The sequence below is a fragment of the Gadus chalcogrammus genome, chromosome 18 (assembly GCF_026213295.1).
Source record: "Gadus chalcogrammus isolate NIFS_2021 chromosome 18, NIFS_Gcha_1.0, whole genome shotgun sequence".
NCBI classification, from domain to species: domain Eukaryota; kingdom Metazoa; phylum Chordata; class Actinopteri; order Gadiformes; family Gadidae; genus Gadus; species Gadus chalcogrammus.
Genome location: NC_079429.1, coordinates 8,571,213 through 8,586,237, shown reverse-complemented (window position 1 = coordinate 8,586,237; position 15,025 = coordinate 8,571,213). Strand labels below are relative to the sequence as shown.

The 15,025-nt window shown below is 46.1% G+C and overlaps 1 protein-coding gene across 1 annotated transcript in view; it reads left to right on the top strand.

Moving 5' to 3' along the window:
- The window catches only part of LOC130371806 (calcium-activated potassium channel subunit alpha-1-like), a 73,872-nt gene that overhangs the window by 54,777 nt on the left and 4,070 nt on the right, over positions 1-15,025 (top strand). The window contains exons 19-25 of the mRNA XM_056577673.1: positions 608-784; positions 3,198-3,230; positions 6,649-6,736; positions 11,640-11,763; positions 12,745-12,969; positions 13,409-13,601; positions 14,909-15,015. Of these exons, the coding sequence (XP_056433648.1) occupies positions 608-784; positions 3,198-3,230; positions 6,649-6,736; positions 11,640-11,763; positions 12,745-12,969; positions 13,409-13,601; positions 14,909-15,015 (947 nt within the window). The remainder of the gene's footprint in view (positions 1-607; positions 785-3,197; positions 3,231-6,648; positions 6,737-11,639; positions 11,764-12,744; positions 12,970-13,408; positions 13,602-14,908; positions 15,016-15,025) is intronic.

The following is a 15,025-nucleotide window of genomic DNA, read 5'->3' as shown; positions in this document are numbered from 1 at the left end:
TCTGTCGTGTTGCTCTATCATTTCACTCAAAGTGTGTGCATTACGGATATAGCATGGAATTTCGGTTGCCCTCATGAAAATATATTTTAAAGATACATTCCTACAGAAAAGTTGCGTTGATGAATAACAGGCCTCAATGATTACGCCATTTCCGCCCCTCACTTCTCTCCTTAAAGTTACCCTCCAAATCATATTCCCTTTTATTATGGTGGTATTTCCCCCCCGTACATTCTTTTACTGAAAGATTACTCAAACTTAAGTGTACACAGCGATCCACAAGTCTATCGAATCAAACTAATTACACATCACTTTGAACCAACACTTGCACCTGCCAGACAGATACTCCCCTTCTACTCCACACGTCAACGATATCAGGCCCTCTTCTGCCATTCCCCAAGAGCCTGTCCTGTTTCTCCCTCTCTGTCCCCCTCCCTCTCTCCCTCTCCCTCCCCACCCTTCTCTCTCTCTCTCTCCCTCCCACCCCTTTCCACCAGGTGTGTGCCCAGACGACCCCCCCCTCCCCCCTGACCTCCTCGACATTAACAGTGCTCTCTCCTCTCCTCTCCTCTCCTCTCCCCTCCTCTCCATCTCCACCTCTGACCTCTAGCCAAGAGGTCGTCGACCTACCAGAGAATGAAGCTGGCATGTTGTTTTGATTGCGGCAGCGCGGACCGCGACTGCTCTTGCATGCCAGTCTATGTGCATTGTAACACGGACGCGCCTCAACGCGACATTCCACTTTCCGTCGTCTCTGTTAGTGACTGCTCGACCACGTTGCGTGCCTGTAAGTTGTCGACGTCGCACAAAACCGGTGTTGTTGTTGTTGTTGTTGTTGTTGTTGTGTTTCCGTGCGCGCCAGTGTTGGACTGGCGCGCGGCATGGTGCGACCGTCTGCACGTTCCGTGTCGTGGTGGTTTGTTTTGAGGGGGTCTTACGATACTGGTGGGGGGTACCTCTCTGTGGATCTGCACACTTGTTTCAGTGTTTTCGTTGGTGGGTTGTCGTAGCCGCCGCAGGGTTCGTAGTTAGCCGACGTTGTGAACAATGTGTTGTTTTTATATTTTTTTATATTTATGGTTTTGTGAAGCATGCTCTTAATGTATGTAAATGTCTTTGCTTATCAATGTTTTTGTTTTTTATGATGTTATTTCAAAGTAAATGAGGCATACTGATGCGTAACACACCGAAACCAATCAAACTGTAAGTTGATTGGTTGTCCCTAGAACATAAAAGGACAGATAAAAGGTTGTTTTAGCATTTCCTGGCCATTCAGAAGCCCTTCAGAGAAAACCTCCACCAGTTACCATCAGCAGCAATAAGAACCATGGGCATATTCAGGGGAGCCTAAACAGGCGCAGCTGCAAGGACCCACCCTGTTGCCCATTGGCGCACACACCTGCACTTAATTTCCATTGGCCGTGTGACAGGTGGAACTAATTGCGATTGTCAACATTTCCCAAAGCGAATGGCTTTCATTTAATGTTTGTGTACATTATGCTGAAATGCTGACAACATGCGAAGAAGGTTGTTAATGTGCCTTCATAAGAGTGACCCAAGAGCATTTGGTAGAAAGGGTTAATGAAGACTTAGTGTGAATGTTGAGTGAGTGTTCATAGTAGGCAGCATATCAATTAAGTTAATTCCGATTTTATAATGTAATTAATACAATGTATAATTAAATGTAGGATTCCCTTTCACGTAAATAACTTATGTTACCGAATGCCATCAATTATTCTAATTTAATTATTCATGTTAATTTAATTATTGGGATAACATTTGAGTATAGACATTTCGGAGCACTTTAAAGGTCTTTAACAGTGCATTGTTTATCCTCACAAATAATTGAGGAGGATTAATTGCGCTCTGTATTTAATAAGGTCAAGATTTAAATATGTAGTTCCAGATGCGCTTTTTCGCAGTGGATTCCTTTTCTTCATCATTCTCCGATGACGCAAAAAGCAAATCTAAAAAAGTTTTTTAAGACTAAAGGCACATAACACAGTCTGACGTACCAGCGGGGTGTTAATGCTAAACCACTATATAAATCCATGGACACTGTCACTCATGCTTAGCCTAACATCTCCAGATATACCAACCAAAAAAACAACAACCAACTGAATCTCAGTGTCGTGCCGATGCCCTTGTGCCCCCGAGACCACCAAGTCTTCCACCCCTTCCATGTGTTATTATGGATAGTGGGGTGGGGGGGAGGTGCCTTCGCTAGGCTAAGCTAAAGGGGCGCGAGGGGGGGGGGGGGGGCTGTCAACACGGTGCGTGACCCACGCGCGGAGCGAGGGGGCCTTATGCGGCCTGACGTGAAAATTATGTTTTCATTTCCATTTTTTTCGGGAGCGCTACCGGTCGTCAGGGAACTCGCCCTGACAGTTCCTCACCACCGGGCAATCTCTCCCTCCCTCCCTCCCTCCCTCCCTGGTCCCCTCCCCCCAGCCCCTCTCCTGCTCTCTGGTCGTGGGACAGATGCTAGCCTGCTAGTTCTCGTGGCTCCGCTGGCGCGGGAGACAGATGCCAGGGCCAGGGCGGGCCCCGGTTTGAACGGTGCTGACGCTGGAACGCCTCTGGCCCCACGCCGTGACCTTTACTGCCAGCAACCGGGGCCTTTTATAAAAATCAATGAGTCATCATACCAAAAAGTTGGTTTGGTGATCGGATGTGAATACAGTGTTTTAATTATTAGTGCAATTGGTTAATAGTGAATATTTACTATTAAATAGCAGGGTAGATTTCAACCATATCATATTCGGCCATTTGTAATTCACACAAATCCGTTTCAGTATCCTATAGAGGTCAGGAAAGCAAGTAAAAAACACAATTTTATTTTTTTTATTTTATTCTATGTTTTAGATGTGATTTTGTATATCCACTGACTTATTTTTCATCAACAAACTATTATTTTCTTTTTCAGAGTTCATGCCCACTGACAGCGAATCATATGACAGCGAATCACTTCTTTCTTTCTTTCTTTCTTTTTTTCTGCAAATCCCTTTTGTTTTTATATCCCTTATCTTTGCCTGGTGGCAGTTAAGACCCCTGCCATTTTTTAAGGGCCTTTGGGCAACACCCGTGCCATGTTCTAACCACGTCAACCCCTCCTCAGTTGCTATTTACATTTTTCTTATGATTTACTTTCAACCTGTTTTCCCCAATAACCTATCATTTGTTTTTTGTGTTCTCCTCAGCTAAGAATAGCTATAACGGATATATCAAATCAAGTAAGTTTGTTTTTCCCATTTTCATTCTCCCAAACTCATGTGTTTCTCACCCTCGTCATCCGTCTTTTGTGTGTCGCCTCTCAACGTATCATCCTCAATAATGTCCCTGTGTTGCTTCTCGCTGCTCTGCTGACCGTTATGTACCCACCTTGTACGTTACAAAGACTTTAGTTGTCGTAATGTATACGGTTGAAGTGTTTTTTATTAGGGTATGCTGGGTTAGAGAGTAAGGCTTTCACCAGTAGGTGGTGCTATTGGGCCTCTGGTTAATGTTAGCTGTCGAGTTGCTTTTTTCTAGTGGTGGCCTGAAAAAACACATACACATGATTCAACAGGAAGTAGTCACGCTCACAACATGCCATGTATAAAATAGATAATTAAATCATTTTGAGGCAATTCATCTTTCATTTGATCAAGAATCCAAAACCTGCTGCTGAACAGAGATTCCAAGGGTTCCTGCGTGTTATTTATATATTTTATCTTAATATTTTCAAGAAGTTGGACGAGTTGGCATTCGAAGCCACCAGCTCCAACAGGGTGGTGTGCGGTAGTCAAGAGAATGTGCCACAACGCGTTGGCCGGCAGTCGGGCTGTGCATGTTTGACGTGGGCCAGATGAACACTGAAGCTCAGCAGGACGAGAGGATAATCTGCTAGACAGCTGACTGCAAAAATAATCATCATCTGCTCCGTACTCCGCTTTAAACCGCCTTTCAAAAAGGTTCCCACTTTATGATACAATACTGAATGGCTGTTTGCCTTTCACCCGATAAAACTACTACTACTACTACTATTTAAATTAATATTAAACAGAGAATACTAAAGTCATTGTCGTTGGATTAATAAAAGGGTAATATTTGCAATGTTGAATATTTGCATTGATATTCCAAGAGTAAAGGTGTACTGTAAAATATATGAATGTAGGTGAATGAGATGCCGTAATCATTGTTTTAGTATTGTCCCCTCCTTGTTCTTGTTCCAAAGAATTACCCGGACACCTGAAAGCATGTTTATTAATTCATATTCATTATGAATACCAAAGTAAATGTCAAATCCAACTTTTCATTAAAGGCTACAGCAAGTGGTTAAGTGGTGTTTAATAAATATGAGGACTTTTAATTATTAAACTATTAGCATTCTTATGCCATAAAGAATTACCACACCCTGGCCACCGAATGCCCTCGGAAAATATGTTAGCCAACAAAAGATATTCCATTAACATCATATAATAATAATATGTATGCTGACTGCTGGATGCTTTTAACCTAAGCGTCTTACAATAATGAGTGCATACCTTTCGGAGCATGACTGGTCCCAGTGGCAATCAAACCCCCAACCCCCTTATAGTGTTGATGCCTTGCTCATATGCATGGCACCGAACATACAGCAATGGTCCTATTTGAGTCGCTTCTAATCAAATCTGAATCCGATTCAATCTATCGAATAATATGAAAATAACAAAATGAATTAGTCAAAATACAATTTGTTGTATTCTGATCTAGCGGTTGATCTAGCAGTGCAGGTGAATCCCAATCCAACCAAAAATAACCAAAGAAAATGTGCAAAAACAAATATGAAAACAAAAAAATGGATGCCACTGATTATGACTCCGAAACTATCCCTTAAACTCTCCCTTATCTAGCAGTGCAGGACGAGCCTCGAATCAAAAGATCCACCAATACATGCCAGTCCGCTAAACCCGACCACCTCATCACCTCCCCACCCGACACCACCCCCACCACCACCACCAGCGCCCCCACCCGTCACCCAGAGGGCTGCAGCCGGGGCGGGGGGGCGCTTGTAGCAGCGGCGGGCGGCAGCGGCCCCGTGCCGCTGGTAAACAACCGCAAGGGGAGCCTACGGTCCCTGGGCGGGCTCCAGGGAGCTGGGGCGGGGGCCGGGGAGCGGCAGCGTGATGGTGGCGGCGGCGGCGGTGGCGGCGGGGAAGTCTTCCGTGGCGTCAGAGGCAGGCTCCAGAGGGCGCTCAGTCTGCCCGTCAAATACAGATACCATCCGCGTCACTCCGATCACGCCACACTCAGTCAGTGTAAGGAGACCAACATCCACACACGCACACACACACGCATGTGAGCTTGCGTGTGTGTGTGTGTGCGTGCAGTGTGAGGCCTGAGCCCGACAGCACGGCTAACACATGTGCGGTGTGACGGCTGGAGTGGTTGCATGTGTAACATTCCTCACTAATGACCCGGTGTGTGCAGCTGTCAGCTGGGGGACATTAAATATTGAGAGAGAGAGAGAGAGAGAGAGAGAGAGAGAGAGAGAGAGAGAGAGAGAGAGAGAGAGAGAGAGAGAGAGAGAGAGAGAGAGAGAGAGAGAGAGAGAGAGAGAGAGAGAGAGAGAGAGAGAGAGAGAGAGAGAGAGAGAGAGAGAGAGAGAGAGAGAGAGAGGTGAAGGACAATTGTGTGTGTGTTGGAGCATCTCCTCCGACTTGACGACACACCCACACAACCACTATACACACTCCCACCCACACCACCACCCCTACACATACATACACACACCCCCACCCCAGTGTGCTTGGACCAGTCTTCCATTAGGAAGCATGTCTCACGCAGACATGCTTGCCTTGCGGTGCTTGAAGTTGTGTCTTCTCCACCCGTGGATGGAGTCTTTGGAGGTGTTATTCAATTTAATGCAGGGACACTTTTCAAGTTCTTTGTACGAGGAGACACATTCTGCTTTCGTGGCGTTGACGGTACGAATCATTGTGTAAACGACATCAAACGACCGACGTGAAGATATATTTACTTTAAACTTTTATTTTTTTCGGAAGCATTAATTAGGTATGATTATAAACGGTGGCATGGAAGGGGTTTGTCCTCCACCCCAAGGAAATCACTGCTGTGATATTGGTTGAGTTAGTTGTCAATTAGTTGTTTTTAGTTGTACGTTAATACCGAATCAGGTAGTTGACCCAAACCACGCAAAAAATCATTCTGCTGGAGAACACAAGTTATGTTTATGTTTTTCTATCCCATTCCCCTGAAATAAATTCTGTACATATTAGATCTTCAGAAAGGAAGATTCGCTTCAAATGTTAATAATGCTTGATTATAATTATCCTCAGAATACAAATAATGATAATAACAACAGCAAATGTCTCAGAGCAGCAACAAACAAGAACTTTTTGACTGCATATACGGCATGTCTTTTGTTCATTGCGTTACTATTGCATGTTTTTATCGCCATACACTCACCACTGCATCTTGTCACCATAATGTCTCACACAGCATCCTATACTATTCCCTCACACCCGTACCCTCGATCCCCTCTTCGCTTCTAACTCTCTCCCGCTGATATCTGCCGTGGTCGCACTGTCTCACCACTTTCTCTGTTATTTGTTCATGTTTGTGTACGTTCGTGACTCCCGTCTTCCACCAACGCTCGCCGGCGTGCAGTCGAAGAGGAACAGACGCTGTCGCCCAAAAAGAAGCAGCGCAACGGGGGTGTGAGGAGCTCGCCCAACTGCTCCCCGAAGATCATGAGGTGGGTCATGTGACCTATGGCCCGCGTGCACACGCCGGCGCTCTTCTCCGGCGAATCATGTGATCGACACCACCGTCTTCATATTTAATGCAAAGCAATTTTGCACCTTTTGTATTAAATGTAACATTTGTCCTCAATAGTCACATTGGTCAGAGAATGCATCACGGCGGCTGACCTCAAGTCAGAGTCGTTTTAAGTCAAGAGGGTAACGGTTGTGGAGCACCCCACTCCACAAGAAGGCTCTCTGTCCTGCCGGGGCTTCTAAAGTGGCGACCCTCTGTTCCGTGTGTACCGTCGCACAAGACTTGTCGGGCCCTTAAACCGCCCTGGCACTAATGACAACCGCAGCCAATCAGGGCGCGCCTGCAGGATAGAATAGCCCAGGGCTATTCAACCATTGAGGAGGCGTACCAGCTAGCTGTCCTCAGGCACGTTGGCCTGCGGATGATACGTGGCGTCGGAATCAAAAGTGAATTCAAAATGGTACCTTGCTTTTATCTTGTCCCGGGGAATTACACAGTCGGTTATTGATTTTGACAGGAGAAAGTGGCGTTGTTCGGCATGAACTCATTACGGGAACGATAATGATACCAGGCATTGTTATTAAGTGTCATGAAGGCAGGGGGGTGGGGGTGGGGGGGGGGTGGAAGAGCGCTGCAGAGCGCACAACACAATGTGTGTACGGATCTAAGATGTGTAGCGGAATTGAACTTCATATTTACACCGCTCGTGGTGGCTACGGGTCATTTGGCATTCATGAACCAAATATACAGCTGTAGCGCAGAGTATCTTGCTATGATGTGTGCAGACATGGTGGTAAAGAGTGTGTGGAAACTAAGGCCCGATACCTCCAAGGGAAAGCAACAATCCGAACAATATTATAAGCAGGTGATGTGACGAAGTTGTTATGGCAAGAGACATCACTTTGGCTGATCCTTTTGGCTGTTGCACAATATCATGGCAGAAAGATGAATTGCAATAACTAGTGTGTCTTTGGTTACTGTCTAGCACGATATAATCCTTTACTCTCACAACATGTTGTTTTTCATCTTTCGACACTTTCGTTTTGTAGGGCGATTAGATCCTTCTTTTTATTAGATCTCTTTAAAGCAGGCTATTGAATGACTTGATGCAGGTCATGTCCTGGTTCGTTGGTATCAAAAAATGATTCCAAATTGGAGAATATTAGCCTTCAACTATATCATCCAATTCTCAGAGAAAGCAACCATCTCACTCATCAACATTGTCATTTAGACATGTGTTATGCTAATATCTACATGTGTGCATCTAAATGTTGATGTTGTGCAGTCCAGTCAATGCCCTGTTGTAGGTTCTGCTGTATTTCAAGTGCACTGCCCACACGGTGGAGGGAGATATTCTTTAGCCCAAGGGATACTTCATCGCTCCGAGCAGAAAGGGAAAAAATAAAAGAGACAAAAACAAACATCTGGGTGTATTCTATATCAAATGTGTTTTTACAGAACCCTGGGCCTCCAGGCCTTAGTAAATAAGTAATGATCAACAGATTGGCTTTGGGCTTCTGAGAAGCGAGCTCTTGTCAGCCTCTTTGAGGCGGGCGGAGAGCTTACATCTCCTGCTGCGCTGTTGGGAGGGTAAATGCTGTGGTTTGAACAGCCGTTTCGGCGTGTAAAATGTAACATGTTTAAGGGCAAACTTTACCATTCAAACAGCAGTGTTGGAAGTGTAAAATGTATGGTTTTAATGTGTTAAAGTGACCAGATGCAAGAGTGTAAACTTTACGGTTTGAACAGCCATGTTGGAGTGTAAGCTGTGGGTGTAAACCTTACTGTGTCAACTCTAGTGTTTGAAGTGGAAGCCTTGCAGTGAGAACAGCAGTGTTAAAGTTTAAACTTTACAGTGTAAACAGCAGTTTTTTGGGTGTAAACCTTACGGTGTCAACTGTAATGTTTAAAGTGGAAGCCTTTCCGTGAGAACAGCAGTGTTAAAGTGGTGTAAACTGCAGGGCCAAATAAAGGGGAATCCTACTCAGATCCTTTCAAACTATACCTATATAATGTTCTACGTATTTAATGATTATAATACATTTGATTCGTATAGTGCCTAGATAGCAGTCAAAATAGTATCATAAAAGTCATAGTAAAAAAACAACTCTTTAAGTTTAAAATCTGAACTAATGGGGCATACAGTGAGACGCTCTACCCATAGTTACAATAGCAATCAAATCAAAGAACCTGCCATTTCCATTATTATTTCCATTCATAGAATCATAATTCTCATAAATTTCTTCTAGGAGTCAAACCCACACCCCGACAAACACCAGCTAATGGTATTAATCCCCTGAATATGCAACACTCTGCAATCGGTTATTATGGGGCATGTTTAATTAAGCAAGAGTCACAAGGCATTTGCCCGCATGCGACCGCAAGGTGACATAGACGTCACGTCGGGTAGGATATCGTCAGGGCAACCGGCGGCGTGGAACAGTGACAGGCTGTCACGGTTGACAGTTTGTGAAAGATAGCTATCTTGGCAGAGCTCTGCCTCGCCAGTCGTCATCCGCACCGGACATATTGGTGTGACAAGTGGTCCGTTGAGTGAGCGCTATAACGTTTGACGCACAATGAAATATTTAGCTGAAGTGTAAGGAAGCAACAATTATTTTTTTACTAAATAAACCCTAAATTATTTCCCCTCGTATTAGCACTAGCTTTTCTTTTGAGAAAGTACACAGTAAACTGAGGTGAAATATACCGATATATGATGAAGGAACACCTACATTGTCACCTGTTTTCAACTCAAAATACTGCATTTCCAAACTAAATGCAATTCGTTTTACTTATTTACTAATTGATTGGCCTAATTGTTTCGCAAATGTGTATGCAGCAGTGTACCTGTCTAAAGATATAGCCAGCATGAAGAACTCGGAAGATTGTAGATTAAGGGAAATGAACCCACAAAATGGGTTAAAATAGGATTTTCATCTGAAAGAAATGTTAGAAGAAAGGAGCTGACATTAAATGAAATAATCCAACTATTTGTATCACAACACAAAAAACCTACACAATTATTCATAACGCTTGTTGGCTACATATCCACATAGTTCAGATTTCAAAGCATCTCCAGGCCTGTTTTTAAATCAAAACCTAAATCCCCTTGGACACCGTAGCACCGTTAAATTAGGATGCGGTGGAGTCAAACAGTATGCAGTAACAGTGTTTACGTGTTTAAAAAGGGGGAATAGAATTCACAATACAAATTCAGTATTTCAAATGACTGTGATGAACCACGGAGCCTGAAAACGAGCGACGCGCATCAAGGCGAGACATTTACCCCCCTCAAACCACTCCCACGTCCCTGAAAGGACACTGCGGTCTCGCCTAAGGGTACGCGCCCTACAGCGGAACTTTTCTGGCATGGCTCTCTCGCAGAGCCTAAAGGGATGGTAGTCTCAACTGACACCGTCATGCATACTTAACACGTTACTTAAGGTTCTTCATTCTTCTGAAATACCCACATGGATTAGGGAAACGCTCCTCTTACAGAAGAAAAGATATGAACTATTTAAGAGTTGGGGGGGAGGGGGGGACAATGGACTGTGTGTTCACAAGAGATTACCCTCAAATCTGTCTGACAAAGTCGATTTGGTGACATGGGGAAATATAGCCGAGCAGCATAAGGTACACTAGATGGCATGTATGATGGCCATGCGGTAGACATGCACGTTAGCCTGCATATATATATTCATTTTATTTCTTACATGTATTCTGAGTCATTACACAGTCCATCGTACCATTGATTGAAGTGCATGGACATTATGCACAGTGCAACTTTTAATATCCAATTCTGAAGCTCTGACTTGTTTGCGGCATTCCCTTAAAACGACCAGGCATATAAAAGCCAGTTGCATTGACCTAAGCTTCGACTGAAGGATAACCCCTCTTTCAGTGACCATAAAACCGCACAAAACCACAAGTCCCTCTTGTCGACGGACCACATAAGCGGTCAGTGTTGGATGGGATTACACTCAAAGAAGCCTTGCAAAAAAACGAGTTGTGCGGATCTGGATGGCGCCCGCTGAAACATTAATGGCCTTTACTTTGAAAAGGCGAACACGATTGGGCAATGGTTGAAATATTTAAAGTGTGGTCTGTTAAAGCTTTTACCGTGCGTCAGAAGCTGTATGCGGTACGGCGGTCGGAGGGATGGGGGGCATAATTGCTTCTCGGCGCTCATGCCAGTCACAGCGCTGTGTCGCCGCCGTCGCCGCCCGTCTCCTTCCGCCCGGGCGCCACCGCTGATGTCACTCCGCGGGATGACAGGACGGTTTTGTTGGCGGGCGCCCAGATTAACTCTGACAGGGAGGAACAAAGAGAAGACTAGGAGGGGGTGGGGGGGAGAAAGGAACGAAAAAGGGGGAGGGCGAGTTTGTTTGTTGTCGAGTGCCGAACATTTCGATGTGGTATTGACGAGTGCGTTCCCCTGAGGTGCCAGGCTGGCGCCTTAATAATAATCACACCGAAGACGCCTCTCGTGTAAAGCTATCGTTAGCGTCATGGTGGACCTAAACACTCACAATGTGCTGTTAGCTGCTGAACCATTCGAGGGGATGGACCACCTGTGTGGCTCTCACCGTCTCAATCCGCCACTCAATTATCCCCAGCCCCAGACGGACGTGTGTTTCTTTGGATAAGCGTTTCCGATTGGCCGTGTGAATGATGTTCTTAGGTCCTGGTCACGTACCGCCGAGCTCTCGCCCATCTCCTCAGCTCATTTGTTCCTTGGTAACAAGATTATCTCTCCCATTTTCTCTCTCTCTCTCCCTTTCTCTCTCTCTCTCTCTCTCTCTCTCTCTCTCTCTCTCTCTCTCTCTCTCTCTCTCTCTCTCTCTCTCTCTCTCTCTCTCTCTCTCTCTCTCTACCAGGCACGACCCGTTGATCATCCCGGCAGGCGATCAGATCGAGAGCATGGACATGAACGTGAAGAAGTATGACTCCACCGGCATGTTCCACTGGTGCCCGTCCAAAGAGATCGAGAAGGTTCTCCTGGTGGGTGCCACTTACTGCTCCTCCCACTCTGTCCTTCCCCTCTCTCCCCATCATCTCCACTCGGCTCTCCCCCCCCCCCCCCCGTGCTCTCGAACACACACGCGTCATTTTGTTGCTGACAGGCTTTATATACACCCCCCCTCCCCTCACTCTCCCTCCCCCCTCCCCCATCCCGCTCTCTCCCCTTGACAGATGCCTTGGGTCTCCAAGCAACCAACAGAGGTTGACAGGGCACTTAAACATGTCGTAATGAGGTGTTTGACATGTCATTTGCTATACGGGCGCCGCCGCCCGCTCATAGAACATTTCTTCCCCACTAATACGTATGTCGCTCTGCAAATCACTGGCGGGGGTCGGTTAATGGACGCGCCTCGGAGTGTCACATGATCAGCGGGGCGGGAGCGCTAGGTGAAGGGGAACACGGGAATGACGGCAAGACGGATATAAAATAATCGTCTTGGCCGGTATTTCTATTGTGTTATTACAGTTTTAGTGATTTAGAAGATGCTTGTTTATTCAAAGGGACTAACAGTTGTTCGGGCGAGGGGTTAAGGCATTTTCCGCAAGGACGCATACATGTAGTCTGAGGATACTGGGGATCAAACCCAGTGCTGTTCGGCTGAGACTGAGACACCCTAGCACCTACACTACCCTGCCCCCCGTAGGCCTACAGAGGATTATTCCCGCCCTTTGTTATTTTTTCGTTATATTCCGCTTCAGATTCCTTATATAGTATCCTGGGTGGAATTGTTACAGTTACAGTTCAGTTAAAGAAGTTTGTGTGTTAATAAGCAAACTAAAATCTATTTCTTCCCATCGCTTAGTAGGCTTAGTCCTGATCGCAGCGACCCGGGTTCGATTCCTGCCCGTGGTCCTTTAATGCGTGTCCTCCCCTCTATCTCCCATACCTCCCTGTCTATCTCACTCTATCATAAAGCATAAAAATGCAACAATTTATCAAAAATGTTCCCCCCTTGGAAGACGCGGAGCGAGGCGGCCATGACGGTGCTAAGCGGCCACGTGGTGGTGTGCATCTTCGGGGACGCCAAGTCGGCGCTGGTGGGCCTACGGAACCTGGTGATGCCGCTGCGGGCCAGCAACTTCCACTACCACGAGCTGAAGCACATCGTGTTCGTGGGCTCCCTGGAGTACCTGAAGAGGGAGTGGGAGACCCTGCACAACTTCCCCAAGGTCTCCATCCTATCAGTGAGTTGGTCGGTGATTGATTGGCTTGGAAGACGATGGCAGAACGACGCCATCCCCCTCGAATGCGTGTTAGCATGGCAGTATCGATGGCAAGTTTCAGCCTGGAGCGGATCATCGGTGGGCGGCAGTAGCTCAGGAGGTAGAGCAGGTTGGCTGGTAACCGCAAGGTTGCTAGTTCGATTTGTCAGGGTTTCCCTGAGCAAGGCACCTAACCCTAACTGCTCCCGACGAGCTGGCTGTCGCCCTGCATGGTTGACTCCGCCGTCGGTGTGTGCACGTATGGGTGAATGTCAGGCAATATTGTAAAGTGCTTTGGTTAACAGCGTTATATAAATGCAGGGCCATTCAACATCCTCGTAGCAGCTCGGCTGTCGTGTCTTGTGACGTTGTAACAAAGGTTTCAATTAATAAATTTCTCCATCGCTCTCCCGTCTTAAAGGGCACGCCGCTGAGCCGCGCCGACCTCAGGGCTGTCAACATCAACCTGTGCGACATGTGCGTGATCCTGTCGGCCAATCAGAACAACATCGACGACGCCTCGCTGCAGGACAAGGAGTGCATCCTGGCGTCGCTCAACATCAAGTCCATGCATTTTGACGACAGCATCGGACTCCTGCAGGCTAATTCCCAAGGTGAACGGTCGTACCCTCGTTGTAGCCCAATGATGTGTTCTGGCCTGCAGGCGGGGTAGCCTTGGCAGAGGCCCAGGATATCCCTCCCTGGGCGCTGACATGGCTGACCTCTCGGTCTCTGTTTGACGATGAAGTTTAGTGACTCTTTTCTCCTGAGGGTTGCAGAGTTTTAGTAGCTCCCGGAGGTTAGCTTAGCTTCAGATGGTTCTGGTTAGCATAGCTTTAACTGTCTGGGTTAGCTTAGCTTCAGATGCCTCTGGTTATCGTAGCTTTACCTACTTCAGGTTAGCCTTGCTTTAGCTACCTCATATTAGCCTAGCTTTAGCTTCTTTGGTTTTGCCTGGTTTTATCTGCCTGAGGTTATTTTAGCTTTAGCTGCCTCAGGTTAGATTGGCTCAAGCTGCCTCGGGATATCCTAGCTACAGCTGCCTTGGGTTATGCTAGCATTAGCTGCCTGGGGTCAGTGTTACCCTTATTTTTTAAATAATTTATATTGAGTGTGCAAGAAAGTATTTACAAAAATATTCTTACCCACACTTGCACTTTATTGCATACATAAACGGAACAAAAACACAAAGATAAATAATATAAATAATATTCTGTAATTTATTAATATTGCATGATAATAGTTGCTGGGAGAAAACGGGGAGAGAAAAAATAAGGCACTCAAGTGATTTGAAATGGCTTTTAATAATTTCCCTTCACTGGCGTTGAATGCAAAGCTTTTAGAAACCTTTGACCTATGGAGCGAGTGGAAAAAAAAAAAACGGCTGCCAAATTCGCTGTTTGGCTAATACATACATGGCCCAACATTTGCCTGAGTCAGCACTAAGTAGTGGTTGTCAAAACAGCGCCCATGTATAATGCATACGGTGTCACCCAGTTAATGTGCTTACTTGTCAGTCTGGGGAAGGCACGCGACGTCAAGTCATTTGGAATTCCATCTCGTGTCACTTAGGTTTCTACTCTGCTGATCCATACCATGCACCTTTTTATTCACGTAAAGAGGCCTGTGCCACTCTCGCACCCGCAATCTGAAGGAGTACAAAATGAGTATGTATGTAGCATCTATTATGCATTAGACTAATATCGAGGGGCCCCCTCTTTCTCGTCCTGCAGAGTTTAGACCCCGTCTCATCTCCATGCGTAACACCTTGCTTTACAAACCGCCGGGCGTTGACTTTAGTACCGACCGGTTACATCCACCCGGTTGATTCACTGAAAAGTAGCGTCAAGCAATACGGCCCGTTCCATGTTCGTTTTAGATGATGCCTCTGAATTTTGAGTTGAATTCCCAATCGCTTCAGGTTTCACACCGCCAGGGATGGACAGATCTTCAGCGGAGAACAGCCCCGTCCACGGAATAGTCCGGCAGATCTCCATCTCGACCGGAGCCAACATCCCCATCATAACGGAACTAATAT